Source organism: Cynocephalus volans, chromosome 7 (genome assembly GCF_027409185.1).
Source record: "Cynocephalus volans isolate mCynVol1 chromosome 7, mCynVol1.pri, whole genome shotgun sequence".
Taxonomy (NCBI): Eukaryota; Metazoa; Chordata; class Mammalia; order Dermoptera; family Cynocephalidae; genus Cynocephalus; species Cynocephalus volans.
In genome coordinates this window covers 74,717,620-74,744,411 of record NC_084466.1, presented here as the reverse complement: position 1 = coordinate 74,744,411, position 26,792 = coordinate 74,717,620, and the positions used below count along the sequence as shown (strand labels likewise).

General features: G+C 34.1%; 1 protein-coding gene across 1 annotated transcript in view; it reads left to right on the top strand.

Moving 5' to 3' along the window:
* The window catches only part of NBEA (neurobeachin), a 657,479-nt gene that overhangs the window by 548,071 nt on the left and 82,616 nt on the right, over positions 1-26,792 (top strand). Inside the window, exons 44-45 of the mRNA XM_063101747.1 lie at positions 7,997-8,109; positions 25,298-25,438. Of these exons, the coding sequence (XP_062957817.1) occupies positions 7,997-8,109; positions 25,298-25,438 (254 nt within the window). The remainder of the gene's footprint in view (positions 1-7,996; positions 8,110-25,297; positions 25,439-26,792) is intronic.

Genomic DNA, 26,792 nt, shown 5'->3' with positions numbered 1-26,792 from the left:
ACAAAGCCATTTAGGGTCACAGGTCTGGAAGCTATTACTTGTAAGAGATCAGGACAAGCTTCTCATAGGTGACATTTAACTTGGGAATTAAAATATGAGTAAGAATTAACCAGAAAGTAAGCAGAGGGCATTTCAAGAAGAAAGAAAATGTGGGGCTAAGATTTGAATGAGTGTAGTGGCAGCAGGTATGGCAAAGAGAGAGAAGTAAAGACACTTTGTATGATGTCATTATACAAAAAGAATAAGTCATTGTAATTTGCTCTAGTCCAATGGTCCTCGAAGTGTGTCACCTGGTGCCTTGTTAGAGATGCAAATTCTCAGATTCCTCCTCAAAAGTACTGAATCAGAAGCTCTGGTGGTGGGGCCTGGCAAGCTGCCTTTCAGCAAGCCCTCCAAGTGGTTCTGATGCAAAAAGCCTGAGCACCATTGCTGTAGCCATTTAAAGTCTAATTATCAGAGCAAGAATTACATACAAAAACATTTAGAACACACAAGAAAGTATGCAGTTAAGTGCCATTAAATGTAATAAAATTGGGCCAAGCCCGTGGCGCACTTGGTAGAGTGCTGCGCTGGGAGCGCGGCAACACTCCCGCCGCGGGTTCGGATCCTATACAGGAATGGCCAGTGCGCTCACTGGCTGAGTGCTGGTCACGAAAAAGACAAAAAAAAAAAAAAAAAAAAAAAATGTAATAAAATTTCAGAGGGGGGGAATTAGTATGAGATAGTCTACTCAAGGAAAGCTTCATAGAAAAGATGGGCTTTAAATGAACTCTTCAAGGATTTTGTCAGACATAGATGATTATGCAGGCAAAATGAACCTTATAGATAGAGTGACAACTGGGAAAAGTTATGAATATAAATATCCTGAAATACTTTTCCTGGATATACTCCTATTAATTCTTCCCTTTCCATCATCTTGAAGTTTTAAGTGAGAGTACCAGTTTATACCAAGCACCAGTATTGAAGATTTGGATGATGGTTTTATAAAGAAGCTTCACTAATGCCAAGATTGAATACTTGTTATGTCAGCAATTAGAATTGCCTGTTTTCCTGATTTGTGGAGAATACTGTGCATCCATTTCTCTCTTCTTATTAAAATACCTTTCAGAGTTCTCTAAAAATAATAATTTATTTATTATTTAGTGGAATAAATTATTCCACTAAATAATCATATTGTTTCATAGAAGTTTTAGGACGCAGTTATTGTTCAGTAAGTATTTAAGTTAATTAATTGAAACTTAAGATTAAGATTGTAAAGAAGATGTTAGTATTCTTTTGGACAAATTGTATTTCATTTCCTAGGTAATCCAAAGCTAAGAAATGATTTGCTTATATCTTATCATAGTCTTTTAAAAACATTTCTTTAATTATTATTGATAAAATTCAGAAAAAATAAACAGTTTTTTATTATTTCTTTGTTTTATTTCATTATTTCTTTTTGAAACATTTTTTAATTATTAATATCAACATTCAGAAAAAATAGCGAATAATAGGCAAAGTTTATTGAGCAATTTACAATGTGCCAAACCTTGTTCTAAGTGCTTTATATGTATTTATCCACTTATCCTCACAATAGTCCCAGAGTTAGGTTCTGTTCTCATCACAGATGAGGAAATGAAGTACAAAGAAGTTAACTAATTTGCCCAAGTCACAGAGCTAATAAGTGACAAAATCAGGATTCCAGCATGGTCTTCACTCACCTACTCACCATACTGCTCCACGATATTCATGGTGTCATTCAATTTCACCTCCAGTCATCAGGTGTCATTTATTGACTGCTTTTAAAACCTAAACAATTAATGGTTTAAAATAACTTTATCATTTTCTTTTACATTTCATCAAAAGAACCCTTTGAAGTTTATTTACTGTCATGACTTTTGTAGATCCTGATATTCTAGATCTGGGCCTGGAATTATTGTCCCTAATATAGAACCTGGTACTGCTTTTGGCTAGATCTTAGATCCAGAGAAACAGACTCTGACACAGAGATTGGCTTGAGGGACTTTATTGGAGCAGGCTCTTGGAATCAAGATCTTTGGGGAGTGAAGAAAGTAGAGCTGGGCAGGAGAAGCAGACTCCAGTGCAGGAGCCTGGAGCTGGGATAACCATTCAGAGTTGCATTGCCTTGAAGCGAGGGGCCAGGACCTCATTACTTCCACTCTGCAGTCATTGGATGCAGACTCCTGGGAAGGGCATGACTGTGGGGGAGGGGACTCTCTTCTGGAGAGGGACTTGGCTGAGCAACAACAGCCATCAGCACTGCCTGAGTCCAGTATACTAGCAGTTCTCAAACCTTAGCACCATCAGAAGCGGTCTTGCTAAAATACAGATCCCTGGGCCCCATCCCAAGAGGATCTGATTCAGAAGGTATGGGGTGAGTTTCAAGAAGTTTAATTTCTAACAAGTCCCCAGTTGATCCTAATGCTGCTGGTCCAGGGACCACACTTTGAGAATCTCTGAACTATAATATATTCTTTAAAAAACATACCTAGGGCTGGCCAGTTAGCTCAGTTGGTTAGAGTACCACCTTGAAACACCAAAGTCAAGAGTTCCCATCCCCTTACTGGCCAGCTGCCAAAAACAAACAAACTGTAAGTAAATAAATAAAAGACATACCTAAAGATAATTTTATTATCAGCACCACACTCTCCTGAGTGAGCCACGGGCCGGCCCAAGATAATTTTATTAATCTTCTACAGCACTCACAGCTTCTGTAACACTGTCTGTATCACAATTTTGACATTTATCATAGTGTGTCCTTAGCATTTTATGTCTATATCTATTTCCCCAATGAGATTATTAGGTCAATAAGAAAAAGAAAAGTTTTGCTCAGTAAATACCTATGAAATTAAGCTGACTTAGTATTCGTGCATTGTGTTTGCATGATTTTTTGATTTATTATGTGAATTCACCAGAACTGCTGGATATGGGATTCTTTAAACCTCCTGGGTTAAATAAGAGTTACAGAATTGGAATCTGGTAGAGAAGATGAAACAGTCTTTCTGGCTTTATGTTTTTAAAAATATATGTCAATGTGGCAATAAAATTCATATTTTCGATAAATATTTTGGTTACTGTCTTGTACTGTCAGATTTATCTTTTCCCCAAAAATAGTATTTTAATATGAAATACAAAGTACATTTTATGATCTATTTTTTACTCTTCATTTCTTAAAGTCTCTCATACTTGACTAGTTTTACTTTTCTCCTTTCTACATGCTTTTAAAAATAAGACTTTCTATAAAGTATATGTCAGCAGTGTCCTAGTACTAATGCATTACATAGATTTCTTAGGCCCTTATGTGCATATAGATATGTATGTAAGTTTTGTAAAGATATTTCACATAGTAAGTTTGTCAAATAGTCAGAAAACTTATAATTTTTAAAAGATCACTTACCTAAAAGCCCATAAATATGTTCATAGCCTTTGTTTTTATTTATAAATTTAATAAATATTCATTATAGAAGATTGAGAATATGGAAAAGCATAATTTTTAAAGTTAAATAACTCATAAGCCTAGCCGTAAATTATCTCAGTTGACATTTTGGTAATTTTTCTGTTTTTCTGTGTGTGGTACATCATTGGGGCCCTGCTAGACATACAGTTCGCATTTTACTTTTTCCATTTCATTAAATATTCTTTGAGGACATGGTTTTTGAAACTGCATAAGAGTCCAGCTTAGAACTATGGCATAATTTATTTAACTGTTTGGGGGATTTTTTTTTTTTTAAAAATTCAAATATCATTAAGTTTTAGAAGATTGTTTAATAAAATTTTACTGTTGCTTAGAGTTCTAAAAATTTCATTTTCAACCTCTAATTCCCAGAGTAGACCTGATACAATGTATGCCTCATTTTATACCTTTTTAGATAATGCTATGAAAAAGATGTTAAAATCTGGCGTTCTTGCATTAAGAAAATAGCAGAGCCATTGCTAACATAGCTTCATGTAAGTGATCCCATTAGACTTGAGAATTTTTTTAAAGGTTTTTGAGTTATTTTTCATATGATCAGCTAATGAATTCAGCACAACTTCCCCAACCCCAACCTTTTCCTCCTGTTTAGCATTTTCCACTTTTTTTACTCTGTGATGAACAAGCCCTCCCTGGTTAATTATGTATATATTTAGCTACTGCATGTGTTGGGCTTATTATTGTCATCTAATTAGATGTAACTTGAACTGCTTGCTTCTAGAAAAATCATTAAAAATTCTTTCCTAATGACCTAGAGATGACAAAATGTCTGTAAAGTGTGAAGAAGCAGACAAGAACAGGAACATCGCTCTTAAAGAGTGTTAATCCAGATGCTGCAGTCATCTAATTAAACAATATTTTGCTGTCATTAACATTTTCACCAAGGAATTGCAGTTATAATTTCTTTGTCAGCTGTCTCTAGATCACTTTACCTTCAAAACTAAAGTGCCGTATAAAAACATTAAATTGGATGGTTTAATTAAAAAGTTTTTTTTTAAATGAAGAAACATATTCAGTGTTTCTGAGATCTCATTTACTGTGCTTCACTTTTATTGTTTGAGTAGATTAGTGTCATAGGCTTGCGATATTTAATATTCATCTTCTAAGATAAATCCTTATAAGCATAGGCTTTATATATTCATATATATACTATAATATATATACTATAAGCATATTATATATATATATTCTTATTAGACTATGCTTAGTCTCATAAGGATTTATCCCAGAAGATGAATATATATATATATATATATATATATACACACTGTGCTTACCACTGCTAGAAAAAGAAAGAGCCCAACTAATTATAGCACTAGTATATCTACTAGATTTTAACTATCCCAAAGAAAAAACAAAACAATTGGTAAATTAGTATCTTGGTATGCCAGAACCTAACAGATATTACTAGGGAAACATTTTACTTTTTGGATAATTTAGTAAACAGTAATTGTTTTTCATTTTACAAAGGTGTTTAGTAAAATGTTTAAAGAAATAATGCTAATTCATGGTTAAAACTGATGAATATAAAATCCCAAAGTACCACTTAATCATTCTTTTTCTTTCATGTGACATTAAATACATTATGCATTTTTAATTTAAGTAAATAAAAAAATATATTGACTGTTCATGTTGTAAGGCTTTTATGTTGAAATTTTTATTAAAACAGATTTTAATGTTGTTATATTTATGTATAGTTTGTGTTTATTAGAATTAAATAGAATTAAAATGATGTTATAAAGTGCTATTATTTTTAAAATTACTAAATTTTCCTTAGCATTTATTTTCAAAGAAACTTCCAAAGATTATTAAAAGTAAATTACAAAAAATGCAGGACAGATAATTAGCCACAAGATATGACTAATCAGCATCGATCATTTTGTGCTTATTTGTGTGTTTTTTAAAAATGATGCTTTCTTTACTTTGCATTATTTTCCAAAAATAGCATTTTATATCTCTTTATTAGAAAATCATTTCTATTAAAAAGCTAGTGTCTTTAAGTATGGTCTTTATTTTTATGCTATTTGCACTTATACAATACATTTGAATACTTAGTTAATGTAGATTGGCCTTTTATTTATTTTGGCAATTTTTCTTTAATATATAAGTTATAAAACATCGCAAATTTTAAAAACAATTGTGGTGTCTAATTTTCTTCTATCAATTGATTTATATAAGTAATATATGTTATATATGTCATATATGTCATATATATACACATAGCATCAACATTATTCTATAAAAAGACACATATACTGAAAGACCTACTTTTCTTTAAAATGTACTTATTTTTTAAGTAGAACAGTTCCCCAGAAAATAGCAGGGCACTAAACTTGCCCATGGACCCATTTAGAATCCAGAAATAGCTAAGCCTGGCTAAACTACACTCTGTGTGTGTATATGTATATGTATAAAAAATGCTGAGAGTAATCATGTATCCTATGTTAGCATACATAAGAGCTATCAGTAATAAATTTTAAATTTTAGAATTTTAAAGCTTGTATTTTACAATGTTGATATTGCTTTAGCAGAACATTTTCATGTACAAAAGTCTCCAAATTATTATTTATTCTCATCAGTATTATTATCCTTCACAAAAAAAAATAAACATAAAACAGTTTCATTCATTGATTGAGCTATATAGCTGCAGACATTTTCATCTACTTTAAAATACACACTCACAATGCCATTCTCTCATATATACTTCTATGCTTTTGCATAGTCCTCTTCCTCTAAAGAGAGTGTTCTTCAGTTTTCTTTCATTTCTTGGCTTATGTTTGTTCATCTTTTAAAATTTGGCTCATTTTATTCCATTTTTATCATGTGCCTATGCATTCCATCAACAATCATTTATTGGGCAGACAGTATGTGCCAATACACAGAGAATTTAAAAAAAAAAAAAAAAAAAAAAAAAAAAACCAGCCTCTACATTCATGAGTTTACAGACTAGTGGAGAGGCAGGCAAGTAAATAATGGTGTGTATTAGGTATAATAGAGGTCTGAGTACTGTGGTGGGGAATAAAGGGGAAACCCTAACCTAACTCTAACCTCATCCCAGTAAATGCAAGTGGAAGCAGCATTCTGCTTTCTATCAGTTGCCTACGTATAGAATACATACCCACATCAATTGACACGTTTAAAACAATATGTAGTTTAGTTATAAAACACAAAGCTTCATATAATAAAGATAAAATAGTCACCGAATAAAATGTTTGCTACATGAATTAGTTAATTTGATTCTATGCTTCTAATAGCAGGTTTAATTCTCACTCAGATTGTGGTTTGTTTTTTTCTATTTCATAGTTATGTTTACCAATTGCTACAAGAGTAGGTATCATTTAATGTTATTTCCTGATAACAAACAAGATAATGTCTGCATATCTGTGTTACTGTTATGATATATATGGTATATGCACCAAGGCGTACTGGATGAAATCAATATCACTAAATATCAGTGAAATAGCTATTTTGTATGAATTTGAATGGAAATTTAGAAATTTGCCCATGATCGGATCATAACACATTTTTACAAGAAATAATCTTGTCCAATAAAAGTTTTCTTTGGACTCTTTTTCCCTTAATTTCATCTGATCATTTATTATTTCAGTATCAATTTATGAGGGAGAGTCAGTGCTCTGCTCCCCTAAACTTTCCACATTTCTACTGTGCCCAATATTCTACCTGAAATGTTCATCATTCTGCCAGAAAATAAACAGTCAAACCCAGCATAAGATCCAGCAGTTCTCCATTAAAGAGAAACAACGTAATACAAAAAAGAAAATTATTTAACTCAAAGGAGTGAAAAATGAATTTTTGACGTCTGCCTCTGTACTTTTCATCCTGGCATACTTTAAAAAGAAGTACTTTTCAAAGTACTTCTGTTCACCTGCAAATTCCCTAGATCGATTCATGACATAAGCTTATCATAGTATACTCTGTGTACTGAGAATATAATGTCTAGATATGTATTCATTATAATAGAATACCATCACATAAGCTGCAAGTGTGCAGGTCAGCAGGGTGACCTCCTTCATGATTGCTTTCAGGAACCATGGCCAACAAGGTTCTGATTCCAAGGTTGCAGTATTATCTTCATCACAGTCAGCAGAAGAGAGATTGAGCATGGAGGAACATGTGGGAAGTTTCAGCGGGTCAAGCCTCTAAGTGGCACGTGTCATCTCTGCTCACATTCTATAGATTAGAACTAAGTCCCATGGCCATAGCTACTTATAAGGGAGTCTGAGAAATGTGGCCTAGCCCAGGAAGAAGTAAATCAATTATGGTAACCAGCCAGCAATCTCTATCACAATCTGATGTTATAAATAGTAATTTTATTTACTGTTAAGTGAATTCACATAAGACACATTGTTTTCACAGTGCTTTTCATTAAACAAAGACATAGTTCAATAAACAACAGTTACTTTTCTTCTGAAATTCAATAGTTGTCTCATCTATTATGAGAACAGAAACTATTTCGTAGGCAATTAGTGTATAAAAATTTTCATTTTTGTTTTTCTTTACTAGGACGGACTTATAATGATCTGAACCAATATCCCGTATTTCCATGGGTGTTAACAAACTATGAATCAGAAGAACTGGACTTGACTCTTCCAGGAAACTTCAGGGATCTATCAAAGGTAACTTTTAAACATATAGAAGTCAGTTTTCTTCATAAGGCTGTATTCTAAAAGCACTTCTACCGGAATATATATATCTAATTAATGTCTGTAAGAAATTAAACCTGGTTATCTTCTGCTTTTGTAATCGGTGTCTAAATCTCATTAATTCTCAGCACAGGAATTAAGCTACAAGAAGATAAATTAGTACTAGAATAGGCAAAATGAAGTGGGTATTTGAGACAGAGCACATGTAGGGAAAGGTTGCTCAGATACCCTAGGCTTTAAAGATCAAAATAAGAAACCTAAAATTAGTACAGAATAAGATGGAAAATCATTTCTGTGATATATTTCTTAGATGATAAGCATGTTATCTTGACCATAAAATACACACCCACTGTAGAACAGCTTAATACCAAAAAGAAAGTTGGGTAAGTTTATCAAAGGTCTGTTCAGATACAAGAAAGAAGATGTGACCCAAAAAAGGGTAAAAAAAAAAAAAAGGGGGGGATACATAATGGGGATAAGAAATTTGTTAGTTCATCCTATCTGTCAAGAGAAAACTTAAGTGGGATACTAAACTATTTGAAATGCAGTGAAAAACTAGGAACTGAGCTCTAAGCTGATGTCAGAGCCTGGCCCTAAATTTTAGGTATTTTAGCCATCATAAAGCCTCGATATTCACTTTAAATTTCTTTCTCTTTTCCTGTCAAACTTGGTTGTCTGGTTTAGCAATCCACAAGGTTAAAAGGTATATGTGTATATGTTTGGTTTGGGGGGAGGCAGCTTAAATAGGCTCATGGACAAGGGCAGCATAAGCCCTGTGAATCAGGGAAACATCACTGAAGCCAATTTAAAAGTAATCCCATGGATGATTTTTAGCCCAGCATGCTTTCTCCTGCCTCTTTTCTTGCCATTGAAAGCTAGACCTACCCAAGTCGAATTTCTAGATTCCACTACTTACTAGCTTTGTGACTTAAAGCCAGTTTCTCTTAGCCTGCTTGAGGCTATCCTATCTCATACAGTTGTTAAAAAAAAAAATGACTTGTACATTTATAGAATGTAACATAATACTTGGCACATGGAAGCACTTCATGAACATTAGCTATTGTTACACATAGAATATTTCTTAGCCTGTTTACTAATTTTCCCATATTCTTATGTGTCATTCACTCTCTAATTCTTTTATTTTATGTGACTTCCTTATCAAATCTTAGTTGTTAGCTCATTACTAGTATTAGTTATGGTATTATAGGTGCTAAAGGGACCTAAGAGATCAGTTAGCCGCCATCTTACTGAGAGTCACACAGCTGGTAAAAAAAAAAATGCTAGCAATTGAATTCTGATATGCTTGCAATTGTAGTAATTTTTCCAATGCAATTCAACTGAACAAAACTCTTTAACCATTTACCATACTCAAGTAATTATTCAGGCTCAGGTAGATAGAAGCATTGTAATTCATGGGGCCTGCCCTCCATGAATTATCTGAATAGTAAGATCAGTCCCCACAAAATTGAATAATAAGGTACTATATTTTATAGACAGACCTACACAAGAGGCAATAAATAGCAGTTAGGAACAAGAGCTCTGGAGCTAGACTACCCAGGTTCAAATCCTAATTCCACAACTTACTAGCTGTGTGTGTATCAGTCTGTTTCTGTTGCTTATAACAAAATACCTGGACTGGATGACTTTTTTTTTTCTGATTATATCACTTCTCTTTATTAATGCCTTTATTGAGCAGCTACTATTTGCTAGACAATTGCTCTTGTGCAGTCTTCCCAGGAGGACAGACATTTTTATACACTTGATACATAAGGGATGGTGTTAGTCATGTTAGTGGGAGGAGGGAAAGGTGAGCTTTCTTTTTTTTTTAATTGCAAAAAGAACTCTTGAAAATGTATTAGACAAAGCTAAGCAGAAATTTGGTAAAGGACATGAGCAGGTAAGTCACACATCCCAAAGAAACACACATGGCTAATAAGTATATTCTAAGATCTGGTTGTGGGTAGAGGTGTGGCTGGCCCTTGGTCCCTGTCTCAGGACCCCACAGGAGTCTCAGCTGGCTCTGTTGCCTGCCTGGATGTGGGCAGAGGTATGGCCTTGGACCTCAGCACCCATCTCAGGACCCCAGGGCATCTCAGCTCACTCTGAATGACTTGTAAGAAAACAAAATTTATTGCTTACAGTTTCAGAGGCTGGGAAGTCCAAAGTCCAGGGAACACATCTGGTGAGGGTTTTCTTTGGTGGTGGCTTTACAGCAAAGCAGGGGTCTCACACAGCAGGAAATGGTGGAGCAGAGACAGAGATAGCTCCTCGTAGGCTCTGCTCTTAAAGCCCTCAAAACCGTGCCTACCACTAAACCATCAACTTAATTACCTTTTCAAGGCCCCACTTTTCAATTACTATAATAGGATTTCCCACCCTCTTAACACTGTCACGGTGGGGATTAAGCTTTGGGAGGACATTCAACCCAAGGCACTGTGGAGCTTTAGACAAGGTTACTTAATTTCTCTTTGCCTCGATTTTCTCCCCCATATAATGGGGACAATAATAATAGAGTTGTAAGGAGTTGATACATGATACATTGTATTAAAAACTCATAAGCTGACTACTACTATGGCTATTTTAGATTCTTTTTAAAACAGGGAAAGAGGTTCTTTTTCTTTGAAATCAAGTGGCATATTGGGGTGAAAGAAACTTATAGAGCAAGGTTACTTTCTTTCCTTCATTTATTTTTTCATTCTTTTCAGTTCAGTCCACAGGTATTTATCATATACTCACTGTATGTCAGGCACTGTGCTGGGTGTATAGAAGTGAATAAAAACAGACATAGTCACAGCCATCTTGGAAGGAGTTCATTTTAGAGCAAAGGTGAAAACTTGGATAGTTAACACAAATACGTGAGGCCAGCATGTATGACATCAATATAGTGGGTACTGTACCAAACTGGAGAGGGCATGCTGAACTATTCTAAGATGTTTGGATTCTTGACACACTAACCCAGTGAAAGAAAATAGACACTCATTATAATTAACATGAATTTTAGAAGGCACCTGGTAAAATATTTGCTAGTAATTGTAGATCTCTAGTTTATCCATGTAGAAAAGATGAGATAAATTAAATGAGGGTGTCACTGTTTCTAAAGTAACTAGAAGATATAAACATTCTTCAGGTTTTTTAAGCAGACCTGTTTAATGTGTATTTCTTTTTGCAGAGCGGTCCCTTATATAGTGTTAAATAAATAGTAGAGGTAAACACAGAGCCTAAGTGAGTTAGGCAACGTAGATATGAACTATACTTTTGCAAGCATGAAGTTCTTCATATTGTGAACAATTGAACCCATGAGCTCTTGAAAGATAGATAGCTTTTTCTTCCAATTCCACCATATTCCATGCTTTAGCAATTTGTTTTTTATACTCTGTCACACTAACATGATATGAAAATGTTAGCAAATTAAAGCCTCTTGATGTGTTAATAAATTACTCTTGCATTGTCCCCATGCTTCATTGAATTTCTTAATAGGAACTTCTTACAAATGGGCCAGAAACCAAGACTATCCTGTATGAAAACCATTTATAAACAAGATTTTAATATATGAAAATATATCTTATTATATGCCTAATGGGAAAATGACATTTGAAGTATAATAATATAATTGGAAGGAAAAACTACTATAATGCAATATTATTATAGTGAAGAGATGTCCACTAAGAAGCACATAAAATTCTTGTAGTTATAATCAATACTACAAGAGAAGTTTTTAATGGAGAATTTGTTACTCTTCAGAAGCTCAAGGAAGAATTGGAATATTTAAATGATATTATCAACCAGGAACATTCTAAAAGATGTCTAACAGCAGAAGTAGCTGTTTCTAAACAAAAATTGGGAGTCCTGATCCAAGTAATAATTCGTAGCAATGAATAATTCTAGAATATGTTTTTTAAAAACATTTGGAGCCACAAATGATATTTATATTCTTTACTGTATAAAAAAATTAAGAAGCTATGAGATGTACAATCCTAAAAAAAAAAATTAAATATTTTCTTTCTTTCTTTATAACACCATATTACACTGGTTAATAAAATTTATGTTGTATCGGTTAGTATATTTTTGAATGAAAGCTTCAGAACACCCAGCTCAAATTGGCTTGAACAATAAATCAATGTTATTGCTTCTTAAAACTTAACATTCAGATGAAGATTTGCTCGAGTGGTTCTGATAATACGACCAAGGACCTTGTTCTTTCCATTTTTCTGCTCTGCCTTCAGCCATTGTAGGCTTTATACTCACTTCCTTCCACTGGATAGCTCAGGCATTCCCCTTTCAGTAGCAAAATGGGTGCAACAGTTCCAGACCACACATCAAATCATCCAAAGGAAAAGAGAGAATCCCACCAAGTAGCTCCCATGGAAGACAATGACATTTTCTTTCTCAGAAATCACAGAAAATGTCTCATAGCTCATATGCTACTTGGAGATGGGATAAGCCAATCGTTTCTCATGCTTGGAGCTAGAGGTAGAGTCAGGACCCAAGACACCTGTCTAATAATGGTGGGGTGATAGTTGACAAGAGGAAATTTGGATTCCTGTTAAAATAAAGAGGGCTAATTGGTAGTCAGCAAACAGCTTTCTATTATAAAGTGTCAAATACAATGTATCTGAGAGTTTCTTTTTTATGATTTCTGTAATGAAGAGAATAGGAAATAAATTACAGATTTATTTGTAAATAAATAACTACTACATTAAAAAAAAATGTTGCAAGGTGCTAAGAGGACTTTAAGGTTAGTCCTAACCCTCAAGGAATGTTCATTGTTTAGGAGGAGAATAAAACAATAGACAGCAGATTGCTTATTACATATATACAGTGATAATATATGCATATTAAATGGATCAGAAATAAATTTACCATAAAGCCAATGAAGCTTAATCTTTAAGGCCCCTCAGTTTTCAGGGCCCCCTTCCCATACCTTGCCCCTAGTTTTTAAGTCTGTGGTTTTATGTTTATTTTCTTAAAGGGCCCCTCTCTCACAAAGTGTTTAAATCTCACAAAACCTGGATCCACCCTCACTGCAAAAGAAAGAACTATCTCTTGGGTAAAGCCACAGATGGCTTCATGGAAGAGGCAGTGAAAGGGACACATAGGGTCTAAATGTCTAGGTATACCTGGTGATACTTGTTCCCTTATCTGATCCAAGTCCATAATTCAACTCTTACATGTACTTCCTGCATACTTCCCCGAAACATTCAGACAGTACTGATAAACAATGGTTTCAATTTCCTTTTTAAGCAGCATCTAATATATAACAAAAGTATGTTGAAAAAATGATTAACTTACTGTTTTTATAGGATTATGCAGATAAGAACGACAAATGAGAAATAAAGTAAATAATGGTGATGTCTCCACAAGAGACATACTTTCCTTGGGGCTTTGAAAGGTCATGAATGGAACATGGAAAGAATGTAGGCTTTGCTCAAATGTAGCTCTGTCACAAGTTGTACAAACTTAGGCATGTTCTCTAAGCTCTCTGAACTTCTGTTCCTTTCCTTTAAAATGAACACAATAATACTTATCATAGGGTTGTCGAAAGAGTTAAACACACTACTGTAGGTAAGGCACCCAGGGTAATGCCTACCTTACAAGTGGCATTCAGTGAGTGGTAGCTACAAAGCAAAGGTCCATAATTGTCAGCTGAGGATTCACTCTCTTTGGTATGATTGAAAAAAAAACTAGTGAAAGACTATTTGATTCAACTCATTTTTTTATTCTAATAAATTTTTTAAAAAGCAATACTTTTTAATAAAATGTTTTTCATGCAATAAATAATTGTTTTATCATCTCTTTAAATTATCAAAACTGTAAACATCAAAACACTGAAGTTAAATTAAATGCTTATTGAAATTTGAGATGCACATTTATTTAGACTAAAATATTTTATATTGATAATATTCTTACTCTTTTCTTAGCCTACTTAATTGAACAGTTAAAGAGTGCAGGAGCAAGAAAGTTTTTTATCAGATTTATGAGACCTCTCATTTGATTAGACATCACAGGTCCAAGTTTTATTTAGTATATGTACAGGTTAGAGGTTACATTTATTATTTGACATGATGGACAGCAAATGAAACAATCTCTCATAGGGTTTGACCAATCTTTTCAATATCAACCAACAGTGAGTATAGAGATTTTTTTTCCCCCAGTGTATACAGATATCCCTTATGGAGATTTCACCTTATGGTGAAATCTATCTTAAAACATGATATATATGTTAGTGCTTCAGTTATTTACATATACTCATATAAACTTGACTTAAATTATAGTGGTTACATGAGCTTGATGTGAAGCACAGTTTCTGCTCATTAAAGTGTAAATGGAATTTCTGTATTTCCCAGTCATGCCCTCCGATAAATGAAATACTTTCATCACAAAACCAAGTCCTGCTAATATTGACATGTGCATAAGACATCACACACACACAGCCATTCATTGAGTGGAAAAAATATATTTTGTTAACACAGGAGTTGTTTGACTGACAGATGATGATACGCAAAACCATTTTCCCAAATTATTATGCCACTTAAAAAAAGGAAGTGATAATGCCTTGAGGCTTTGAAATGTGATCATGCAAATGGATGCACTGAAGTGTGAATAGTATTCAACCATCCACCCTTGATGCTGCCAACTGTTTGTATACCACATAGAAAAGAGTTTACGTTGTTAATGCACTATTCAGCAATCTAGAGCAAATTTCTACATTTATTTTATCTTTCCTTTTCAATGCAAGTTAACAATATTTAAATGAAATTCATTCTTTTTGCTTGAATATATAATCTACCTAATGTTTAATTTTTAATAACAGAACATGAAATGTGGACAGAACTACTAAGTGTGTTAGTAGCTGACTATGATAATATAAAACTTTCTAAGAGACAAAAGTATGAATGTGTAAGTTTAATCATATACCAGCTGCCAAAAATCATACTGTAAAATTTGAAATGTTTATCTAAATATATGTTGAATGCCACCTTACCACATATCCCACAGTATGTTGAAAATTGTTTTTGTTAGCCTTGCTTATATGGTAATGCTGAAGGAAAAGTACTATTTTAAGGACAAAGTAGTGATTGGCAATATTTAGATACTGTTTGAAACTCATGAGATAATCATTTATTTAAATTAATAATTGTATTCATTCATTCATTCTTTCATTACATAAACATGCATTGCCAACCTACTCTGTTGAACTGCTTCATCCCCTTAAGAATTCACAATCATTTTTAGTTTACCCAGTGGCATATTATGCTATTTTCCTTCTAAACTGAAAGGGAGAAAGAATCAAGAAAAGTACAGGCAAAAAAAAAGGTTGATTCACAGACACTGTGGTAACCAGAAATAGTGAAACGTGTGTTGTTTATGTCTCCACTGTTGCTGGTTGGAGACCTATAATAAGGTGACAGGGAGCTTTCTGAATTTATACAGAACTTCCAAACCAGTCCTTGGCTGTCTGTTTATGCTAAATGTCTCCTTACCCTCTTTTCTTGTCCCTTCCCTTCTAGCCAATTGTCCTGCCCTTTTGGAAAGAGAGAGGGGGGAAAAATACTAGGTAGAGCCTGTCCTGCTTTGAAAATTTTCAATTGTTAAAGAAGGAACTGGGAACAACAGTAGCACTTTCTATTGTATGCTGTTAGGAAAATACTATTTATGGAGAGGAAAAGAGAGCCTGCTTTATGCAGTTTTCTTATCTAAAGTGTAGCATTATCATGGCAAAACTAGGCCAAAACTGGTCATCTTTAACCTTTCCTTCTAGCTGAAGTAGAATATTAAATAGTGAGAGGTGATCTTAAAACTAGTTTTCATCCCCATTATTTTCCTTCTACTTAATACTTAAGGAAACTTCTAGAACTGACAGATGAAGATTTAAGATAGTCCATTGTTTTTATGTGAAAGTGTCACTTTTCATTAAGATATTTAAAACTAATTTTCTTAGGAATTATTCTGGGGTAACGATAACGACGACAGCCAGCATTGGGCATGCACTTATATGCCCGGCATTGTGCTAAGCATCTCACATGGATGTTCTTGTTTTACTCTCACAACTCTGTGATGAATTGCACTGGTTATGTAGTTTGTATCTTTTTTTCATTTATTAGCTATTATTTCTGTACAATAGGTAGGTAGGATATACTTAAAAAAATCAGCCTAGTGATTAGTTTATCTTCTAGATGCCCTCCACCTTTCCTAATGCCCTGGTAGTTTTTATAGGCTATCGGGAAAAAAAAAGAAAAAAGAAAAGAAAGATAAAGGAAATAAAAGCTCTTCCTAACACCCAGCAGGAAAGAAATCTTTTAAAGTATCCTGCACAATGAACAGTCATGTCAGACAGGAGCAGATGAAGCAAAGGACATGCAGTAAGTGAGCCGTCCCACAGCTCCAAAGCTTTCAGTCCTGCGTGAGACTAACACACCTACCCGTTGCGTTACTCCACCCACGTAAAAGTGTAATAAGAAATACACTCAAGTATAGCCAGCAAAATATGAATCTTAACACTTCCTTTTATTAATGCTTCCTTACTTCAGGTTCATTTCCTTAAGAATGTGTCAGAAATCGTATAGCGATTCGCTGACGTCCACCTGATGATGAAAGGCCGTGTTCAGCAAATTAATACTGTGTCTAAAATTGCAAAGGGGAGCTTTAATCCACTTAAGAGAACACAATTTTCACACATGATAGAAAAAACAAATTTTCAAACTAATCATTTAAAGCATTCTTATCTATAAGAACAATCCAAAACATAGGCAGCATAGAAAGGACTTAGTTTGATTTGAAAAGTTTGGCATTGTGTTTGCACTCCATTTCAATTTATTTTGACTTTTTATTTTGAAAGTTTTTAAACATAAAGTACCAATAGTAATGAATACCCACTTAAGCAATACATAGATGTTGTCATTATTGACATTTTATCATTTTTTTGATGAAGTATTTTAAAGTAAATTAAAGACGTCATATTTTACCCCTAAATCCATTAGTATGAAAAATTATAACAATTTCCCATATAACCAGAACCCCATTATCACATCTAACAAAACTTACAATTCCCTAATATTATCTAATATTGTGCCTATAATCAGGGTATTCCAATTATCCCCCATGTGTCTTTAAAAATTGGTTGGTTTGAGCCAGAATTCAGTCAAGACCACACAATATGTTTGATACTTACATCTCTTATGTTTCTTTTAGGCTAGAATAACTAGCTCCTAACTACCCCCACACTCCTTTTTTCATGATATTGACTTATTGAAGAGATCATGCCAGTTACCCTGCAGCATAGCTCACCTCCTCAATTTGTCTTTCTGCCTCGTGTTGTCATTTAACCTGTTTTAATTCATAAGGTTTTGATGTATGCTGACTCAAATATCAGAGAAAATTGATAATAGAAATTTATGTTTGGAATATTTGGCCTTACTAGCCAAAATATAAAGTTACTGTAATTAATTAAAATTAAAGTTCACACTCGAAAGATATTTCTGGGTCATATAATTGAAAAAGCCATCTACAATTCTATGCATGGCATAAACCAAATTCTTGATCAAACGGTAAAAAAGGAGTGTAAAGGGAAAACTCAAAGTCTCTGTCATTCCCACTCCCCAGAGGCAACCATTGGTATAATTTCATGTATATTCGTCAAAAAGTTTTCTCTGAACATTTAGGCAAAACTACGAGTATATTGTAGGGTTTTTATAGAAACCTTGATAATGTTATGTGATGCTTTTTCTGCAACTTGCTTTTTTCAATCCTGGCACTGCTAATGATCATTCAATATTACCTATAAGCTGTTCTTCACAAAACCATTGGAGTTAACTTTCTAAAGTCTAACTCAGATCTTGTTTCTGTCCTTCTGAAAACCATTCAGTCATTTCGCTATACTCACCTTAGAATGTGTTTCATCACCCTGGCCTGCAGAGCCAGGTGACTTGGCCCCTACCTGTTGATGCACCTCATCTCATAAACGCTTCCTCTTGTCTGCTATGCGTTGGTCACACTACCCTTCTCTCCGTTCCTGGAACACGTCATTCAGGCTTCCTGCAGAGCCCTTGCACTCATTTTTCCTCTCTTCAATTCTCTTGCCCCTGAATTTCATATGATTGGCTCCTTGTCATTCACATCTCAGCTCAAAGGTACTTACTTCTTCAGAGGTGCTTCCCTGTCACCCAGTTGCTGCGATCCTATCATTCTGTTTCAGTAGAGCACTAATAGCTGATACTTTCTTATTGACCTAATTTAAATAAACACACACACATTTGAATCCACACATACGCACATATGCATTTGAATGTAAGTTTCATGAGAACAGGGATCTCGTTTATCTTATCCTAGGATCTAAAGTAATTTCTGACACATAGTAGGCACTCAATATTTACTAATTGAATTTATCTTGGAATCTTTTCAAATCAGTCATTTTGAATAGCTGCATGCTATATAGCAGTGTGGGTATATCATCATGTATTTAACCAGTCTCTTATTGAATATTTAGACTGCTGCCAGCTTTTTGTTTGGTTTGGTTTTACCATTTCAAGCAATACTGTGAGAAATATCCTGGTATCTGATTCTTTCGATATTATAAATTCCTAAAAAGTGGAATTACTGGATCAAAAGTATGTGCTTTTTTTTTTTTAAATACCAGTTTGCCCCACAAGAAATTTATACTGATATATAATCTTACCGACAGTATTAAGAGATAGCATGTTTTCCTGTACCTTGGCCAGTACTGAGTATTGTGAAACAATAATTTTTGATAATCCAGTGAATAAAAATAGTTATTGTTTGATGTTTTAACAATTGTCAGTGTACTCATGACTGTTGGTTATAAGTCACAAAAAGTTAACATGGCCTTAATTTATTTTTTTTGTTTGTTTGTTTTCAAAATATAAGGTTTATTTCAATCAATCAGCTGATTTGAAAACATCTGTTTAATAATGGCTTTTTAAAATGCTACTTAAGTGAATTCAATGTTCCTGGGTTTTTTTGTTTTTTATTAAATTTTTTTTTATTATTAGCATATTCATTCTTACAAATTGTTATATTTCTTTATGCCCTTTACCCGACCTATCACTTCCCAAACCCTCTCCTCTTCTCCCCATCTCTAGTATCCTTAGGTTTGTTCTCTCCTTCTGAAAGTTCAACATATTGTTGTGGTCTTTTCTTTCCTTCTTCCCTTCATTCCTTCCTTCTTCCCTCCTTCCCTCCAAACTGGCCTTAATTTAAAATATAAAGTTTTTATTCGCCTACCTAGCTGAGAAATCCAGGGATGGGTCATTTCGGGGAAACTGGATCCAAGGGCTCCCCAGGATCATCAGGCTGCCACATCTCTATTACTTTTCTGCATTGTCTTCCTTCTCAGACAGGCTTCCCTGTGTTATAGCAGTGATGCCTTTGTAACCCCACTAGAAAGAGAGAGAGCTTCTTCCCCAGATTGTTGCTGAAAAGTTTCATTGAATCAACTTGAATCGTGTGCCCAGTTCTGCACCAATCATAGTGGCCACATGGATAGAATTTGCTGATTGACAGGTCTAGATCATGTTCCCACCCAGAGAGGCAGGTAATGGGGTCAGCTCACCTGCACCACGTATAGACCAAGAGTGGGGAAGGAGTGGTTCACAAAAGGAAGAAGAAGTAATGGATGCTAAACAGAAAAAAGAATAGATACCCATTACATTGTAGGAACTGATACTATTTTTTCCTACATATATTGAAAATTAGCATCCATTTTTCTGTGAATTGCTTGTTCATATCACTTGCTCATTTATTTAATTGGATTGTTCATTAATTATTTATTGATTTGTAAGAGCTCATTCTTTAAGGAAACTAACCCTTTATCCTATGTGCTAGAAATATTTCTCACTTTGTTATTTGTCTTGATTTTTGCCTAAAAGTTTTGTCTAAAATTTCCACATGGAAATTTTAGGTAATACTATATAATCAGGTTAATCAGTCTTCATTCACTCCGCATTTATTACTTACCTAAAAAGAGCCAGGTTCTATATTAGGTGCTGAGAATGGAGATGAATAAAAGATAGGACATTCCCTTGCAGGGCTAGTTTACTGAGTAAAAAAGGTTATAAACTTGCCTAACTGTCACCAGATGGTGTCATGTAAGGCTTCACAGATGATACTCGAACTGCTTCCGAAAGAATGGGTTGAATTTCCCTGGTCAGATAAGAAGGGAGGCAGGGAATTTACTTGAGCACAGATGGATCTGTGGATTTGATATCTACACTGTTGTAACTGGCATTTCTCAGAATGACAGCATGTAGTTCATGACTGAAAAAATAAAAAAAAAGAGATAAGAATTCTTGAAGCATCTTCTAAGGATTTTCCAGCCCTTGATTATTATAATGAAAGATAGTAAGACAGCTTAGATACATTAGAAGCTTGGATGTGTTGAGAGTGTTGCAATAACTAAAAGCAATACATAGAAGTGAAACAAATCAATCAGCTGCACCCAACTTCAAACTCATGCACCACAAAGCTTCAGCTGCTTCTGTAAAATGGGTAGCCACCAGCTAGCAATGTGATCTTGATTTGACTTTTCCTCGGTGTCTTCATCTATAATATGAGAGAGTTAGACTAGTAGACCTGTAAGTTTCCTTCCATTTCTGAGGATCTACGATGGATAAGGAATTAAGTAGGCAGTTATGAAAGAACAAAAAACACATCAAGATCAGAATTTCATATTTAGCAATGAGAAAGCAATGCAGTGGTGTGGAAAGAGTGGAGACCTAGGTACCTGTTTCCTGATCATGAGATTAGGTTCATGGTGAATTCCTGCTGACCTCAGATACTTATGAAAATCAGTCTAGAAAATGGATGTGAAGACAATATGATATAGTGAGCTCTTGAACATATGTGAGTAGAATCCATTTACCATGAACATCATGACGATTTTCAGTTTTTCATGACATATCAGAATTCAATGTTAACATTACTTAAATTGGACCTCTAATTTCTCCTTGAAAAACTTTTTTATTCTTAAAAATTATAATCTACTTTGATGACAGTGCCCATTCCTCAAATCAGTCCACATTTATTTTTGATTTATTTATTTGAATCAGTTCAACTCCATGCTTAGACTTTTATGTTCTCTAAAAGTTCTTCTAGTGTCTCATATAATACCATTTACCTGATAAGTTTTTTTTTATTTATATAATTATTGTTGGTCATTTTTGCCTATTTAATTTATATATACCTGTCCCAAAAAAGGGACTTGATATAGTTTACAAGGTTTTATAAGATAGAAAAATATTGATAGATCAAGGCTAAGATAACAGAAAGGGAAAATAGAAAAATGAAACCAAAGAAAAAGTTTGCACTCACAAACACATATCAAAAGGATAAAAGGATTCTAACCAAAATTTCTCAAAGTGCAATTTAAGGAGCACTAGTTCTATTGCATTTTAACAGTGGTTATGAAAAGAAAAAGAAGGATGTGGTTCTAGTTTAAAAAATAAATAAATGAAATAAAAAGAAACACCAGAGTAAACAAATTTAAGCAATTCTATTTATAATAGTATTTCTCAGCTTTTAATAATATAAATCTCCACAAGCATCTGTCAGAATTTTTATTCCATATAGAAAAATCACAATGTTTTTTCCAGGAAAACCCAGCTTTTTGTGGCACTTAAGTCTGAGACAGATTTCTTCCTTTGGTTTTCAAAAAGGGGAAATTGAGTGCAAAAGCAGAGGAAATCCTGAACATCATTTCTTCAATAAATACAATAGTATTTCATATAGACATGGTGATATAACACATATGTAAGAATCTTTTGATTTTTTCATATTGAAAATAGTGCTTTTTTTTTTTTTTTGCCGGCCCGTGGCTCACTTGGGAGAGTGTGGTGCTGAAAATAGTGCTTTTTGCAAGCTATGTAGGCTTTATAGCAGTTTTAAAAACTGAATTATAAAATTTTGTAGGGATAGAAAATTTTTTTTTTCATTTTTGCAGTTATCTGTTTGCATCATTTTCTGTTATCTGTTACAGTGTTCACTTGTAACATGAAAACTCACAAGTACAGAACAGCAATAAATCCAGTAATAAGTTTTAAACTTCTAGTTAAATCTTTTTCTATGGTAACACCTAAAATGCACAGAGGTGAATGTATCTAAATGCCCACTATTTGACAGAAAAGGAAACTGATTCTTGATACAATAACCAGTTGTTATCATCATATCTTGAAATGATAAAAATTGGAAAAGATTGAAATTTTATAAATTTTATTAAATATAGCCTTACGTTTTCACCAGAGTTCTTACCTTACTCATCTGCCAAATTCAAATTGTATTGACAACTGCGTTATTTGTTCAAATTTTAAAGACAGCAAACTTACAAACTTATCAATAGGAAAGTAGATAGATAAGTAGATAATGATTGATATAAAGGTAAATATGATAGGATAGAATAGGATAGGATTTTTTTTGGATCTCATAAGAAAATGTCATCTATGATGAAATTCTCATTTCGCAAATATTTTGAAGCTTTTTTCTTCAAATAATTTATTGCTTCTCTACTATTAGAAGCAAAATGATAGAAAGATAGTAAGTACAAACCAAATCATTTACATCATGTTTTATAAAATTGATTTCTAACTGCATTAGGTAAAAATTCAAAGTTAAAAGTGTTTTAAAAAGTTATTAGTGGAAGTATATACAAACTTTAATACTGTGCAGCTGTTTCCTACAAAGTATTATTCTGTTAAACACTCCAGTAAAAACTTTGATGAAACTTGAGTAAAATAAAAAATGTAAATATTTATTTTATCCTTTTTCCAGTAGTTGAGGAGAGGGCTGGAAAAGATTAGAGGAAGGGCCATGTTCCTTTTTCAAGAATGTTTTGTGAGATCTTGCAGAACAAACGTATCAGATAAGGTCTGTCCTTAGGGATTGTGCAGACATTTAATGCATGTGAAAAATCTACTAGCATATTCAAGACAGAGCAAGGTATTAAACAATTTAAATGCTTTGAAAAAATACACTTATCGAGTTAGAAAGTCTAGAAAAGCACAAAATATGTAGGCAATTTGAAATGAAAAACATACTGTCTAAATTTAGTAACAGAACTTACATTCATTCCACTTTATAGTAATTACCCTTTTACCAAAAAAGTAATTATATATTCATGTTAAATATTAAGATTTTATGTAATATTGAACAAAATTACATTGCCTTGTTTACATCTATGTAAGATGATTTGACAGATAACCAATGAAACTTAACAAAGAATAAATTTTAAGCCTTAGAACGTTCGAAAAATATATTTAAACCAAAGTTTTATACTTTCATACTTTGTTTTACAAAAATGAAGACAAAATTTAGGAACCTTAAGATATTAACAGTACTGTACACAGGAAATATAGCTTTTAAAAAAATAATTAAAATGTTTAGTCTTTGTTAAGTCATAATTAGTTAACAAAAAAATATATATACATAAATAATTTTAATATTCAGGATAAGCACCCTTGCAAATAAGAGTTTATTATGGAAATTCTAACAGAGTTTTAACTGCTAACATCATTGTATTATTTGAATTAGTCTCCTGGGACCAAAAGAAAGACCCACAGCAATTTACAAACTAATCTTTTTCTCTCAAGTAACATTATGTGTCCCATTGAAATGCTAATTTTCTATAACTTCTCTTGTTAAAATTAAGCCCTGGGGGGAACTTCCTAGTTAACTAGTAATATTAAATTTTGAAATAAAGGAGTTAGATATAGTTATTACTCATTTTTTGTTTTCTCTGTGTACATGTATTTTTATAATGTGTAATCTAAAAGAAAATAATGTGGCTATTTGATATCATAAGGATGGACTTCATAGACCATTAACCCAAAATCAGACAAAAACTTAAGCTAAAGCAGTTTGCTATTTGAAATCATGAGGATGCTATGCTAGAAATTCTTAATGATTCGGTGTGCTAGGAAGTTTGAGACAATGATCCAATTAACAGATGCTTTATGGGGGGGGTGTGGAGAAAGACTATATCCTGAACATTTACCAGGTACTCCACTATAGGGATTAGCATCATAATTGGCAAATAGGATGGTGGTACTGATAGGAGAGGTCTTAGTGGCCTCAGCAAAATGCTTTCTAGGGAATCTTAATTGTCTGGATTATTTCCATCACCCTTAGCTTTGTAGTTTAATCTAATAAAAAGGATAGGTGCTCAATATGTGTACTAACAGAATGGGACTAACATTCCAACAGGGTTTCCATATAAAGGATTGTTGTCTTTCACTCTGGGTGACAAGCTATTAAGACAAGGTTTTCTTTATTATGATGTCATCTGGTCAACTGCTTCAGTTTCTCCTCCTTGGATTTCCTATACTTCAAGCTAAATTTTCATTATGTTGAAGCAGGGAAACCTGAGCCTTTTCTGATTGTTAAACCTGCCCTCTTCCACTGGAGAAACTGTTTTAGAAATTTTATGCTTGGCTGTCTTAATCACGAACTTTAGCTTCTGTAACCCAGCTTGCTTCCTACACCCGTGTGCTAACTAAAGGTAACAGCAGTTGTGCACCGCCCTAAGAGCCGAATGCAAATTTGGCTCCAGAACTGACCAATGAGCTATGTCTCATAGCCAACCAATCTGAATTAACAGACTTGCATCCCTCATTTGCATAAGAGGACCAAAATGAGAACTTGGGCAGGAAGTTTTGGCTATATAAGGCTGCCCCTTTCCTTTATTCGGGGATACACTAGCCTGATGCTTGTGCTCTCCTTGCTTGCAAGCAATAAAGCGCTGTAACACCAAAAAGAGCTGTTAATTAATAAAGAGCTATAATATCGACATTGGTCTTGGATTCCTCTGTGCGAGCAACCTCGCAACAATGTGTGTTGTTAAGTAGACAGGAAAATAACGTAAAAGTATTAATTTGGCCTTAACAGTTTAAACTGGATCGCCTCTGGTAATCCAGTTTACTTAAACTTTTGGTAAAGTCTAGAATCTTGCACATATGAATCATCCTCTTGGGTGATTTTTAGCAAGCGTTAATGATTTGTAATTAATACCAAAACCAAAATGGTAAAAATATAATACAAAATTATTTATTTATATTCTATGGTTAAAATGCTTTAACAGTGAAATACTTTCAGGATAAAGACTGATTATCTAGAATGTTTACTATGACTGTATTAAACAAAAATATTTCTTTTTTTATAGCCAATTGGTGCTTTGAACCCAAAGAGAGCTGTGTTTTACGCCGAGCGTTATGAGACATGGGAAGACGACCAGAGCCCCCCCTACCATTATAATACTCATTATTCAACAGCTACATCTACCTTATCCTGGCTTGTTCGGATTGTGAGTATCCTCCTTAAGTTACAGTTTGCCTTTAATACCTTAAAGTTTTTAATGTAAATAAATAAAAGTTAAATAAAAGTTTTATTGGTTTTAAACAAAGATTACAGACCAATGAGTTAGGAATTAAAAATTCCAAGCTCCAGCAAAAACTGAATCTTTTATTTTTTTTTCTTAATGAGTTCTCATTTGCAAATTTGGGTTAGGAAGACAGGTTATTGTGTGCTTCTTAAAGGTAAACCAGTAGTAAAGGAGCTGAACTTCTGGAGTACAAGCTTAGCACCCCCTGCCTCCTTCCTCACTGATGGCACAGGCTGGCACTTACTCTCCCCTGGCCCTCTCACTCTTGCTTCTTGGGCAGCATGTTTTAAAACAATTTCCAAGTGTTTTGAAGAGCTGTCTCTGTTACTTTGTTTTTCTCCTAACATGTCTTGAAAAGCACAAAGATGCCTCCTTGCAGCCCTTGCCTGCTGTGTGGTCTTCCCCTCTCTCTCCCTTTGTGGTCAGGGGCACTGAAGCACAGCCTCCACTGTACCACACTGCTTGGACTGGCTGCCTCCACTTTATCCCCTGCCATGCTGTTATAGAATTGGACTCGGCAAGGAAGCGGCAGACACTCAGAAGGTTGGAGAGTCAGAAGTTTATTTTGCTAGCGGGTCCAGACAAGCTATTGCTCTGAAATTCTGGACCCCAAACACAGGTTTTGCAGGGCCTTTTATAGGCGGACCTTTTAAGTTCCAGTTTCTAAGCATATATCATAAGCAGGCAGTTGCTGGTTTCAGCTTCTCCAAATTCATGTAACTTGAGCAAGCATGTAAGCAAGATTGCAGAAGCGAGGAATGCAGGCAGTTGATTATTAACTGGGCTGACTTCTGGGGGCCCTGATAGGTAAGAACATTTAGTTATAGAGGCACTGCCCAAGCTAAATGAAATTTTTAATTCTGACTTTTCCAACAATGCAGTCTTCAGCCTGGTTGGATTATGTTCGATACCCATCACCACTGAATGGTTCTCATGCAGGTTGCTTGTTATGTGGACAGAGCTTCCCATTTCCTACCCACCATGTCTCTGAAGCATTTCGCACCATGGCTCACTTTCTACTTCTTGCAATTCTTTTCTCTCATGGATCCTCTGCCAATATCTGCCCCTGGTATTCTTTCTTATCACCCTAACTATCTTGCTCAGTCTCCTGCTCAGATTTCTTTTCCTCAATATTCCTATTCCCCAGGATTTTCCTGTGCACTTTAGCTGGGCTATATCATTCAATTATAAGCTGGTCTCCAGTGACTTCCAGCTTCTATCTTTAGTGTGAACATTTCTCATGGGCTCTTGACCTATATTTCCAAGTGTCTGCTGG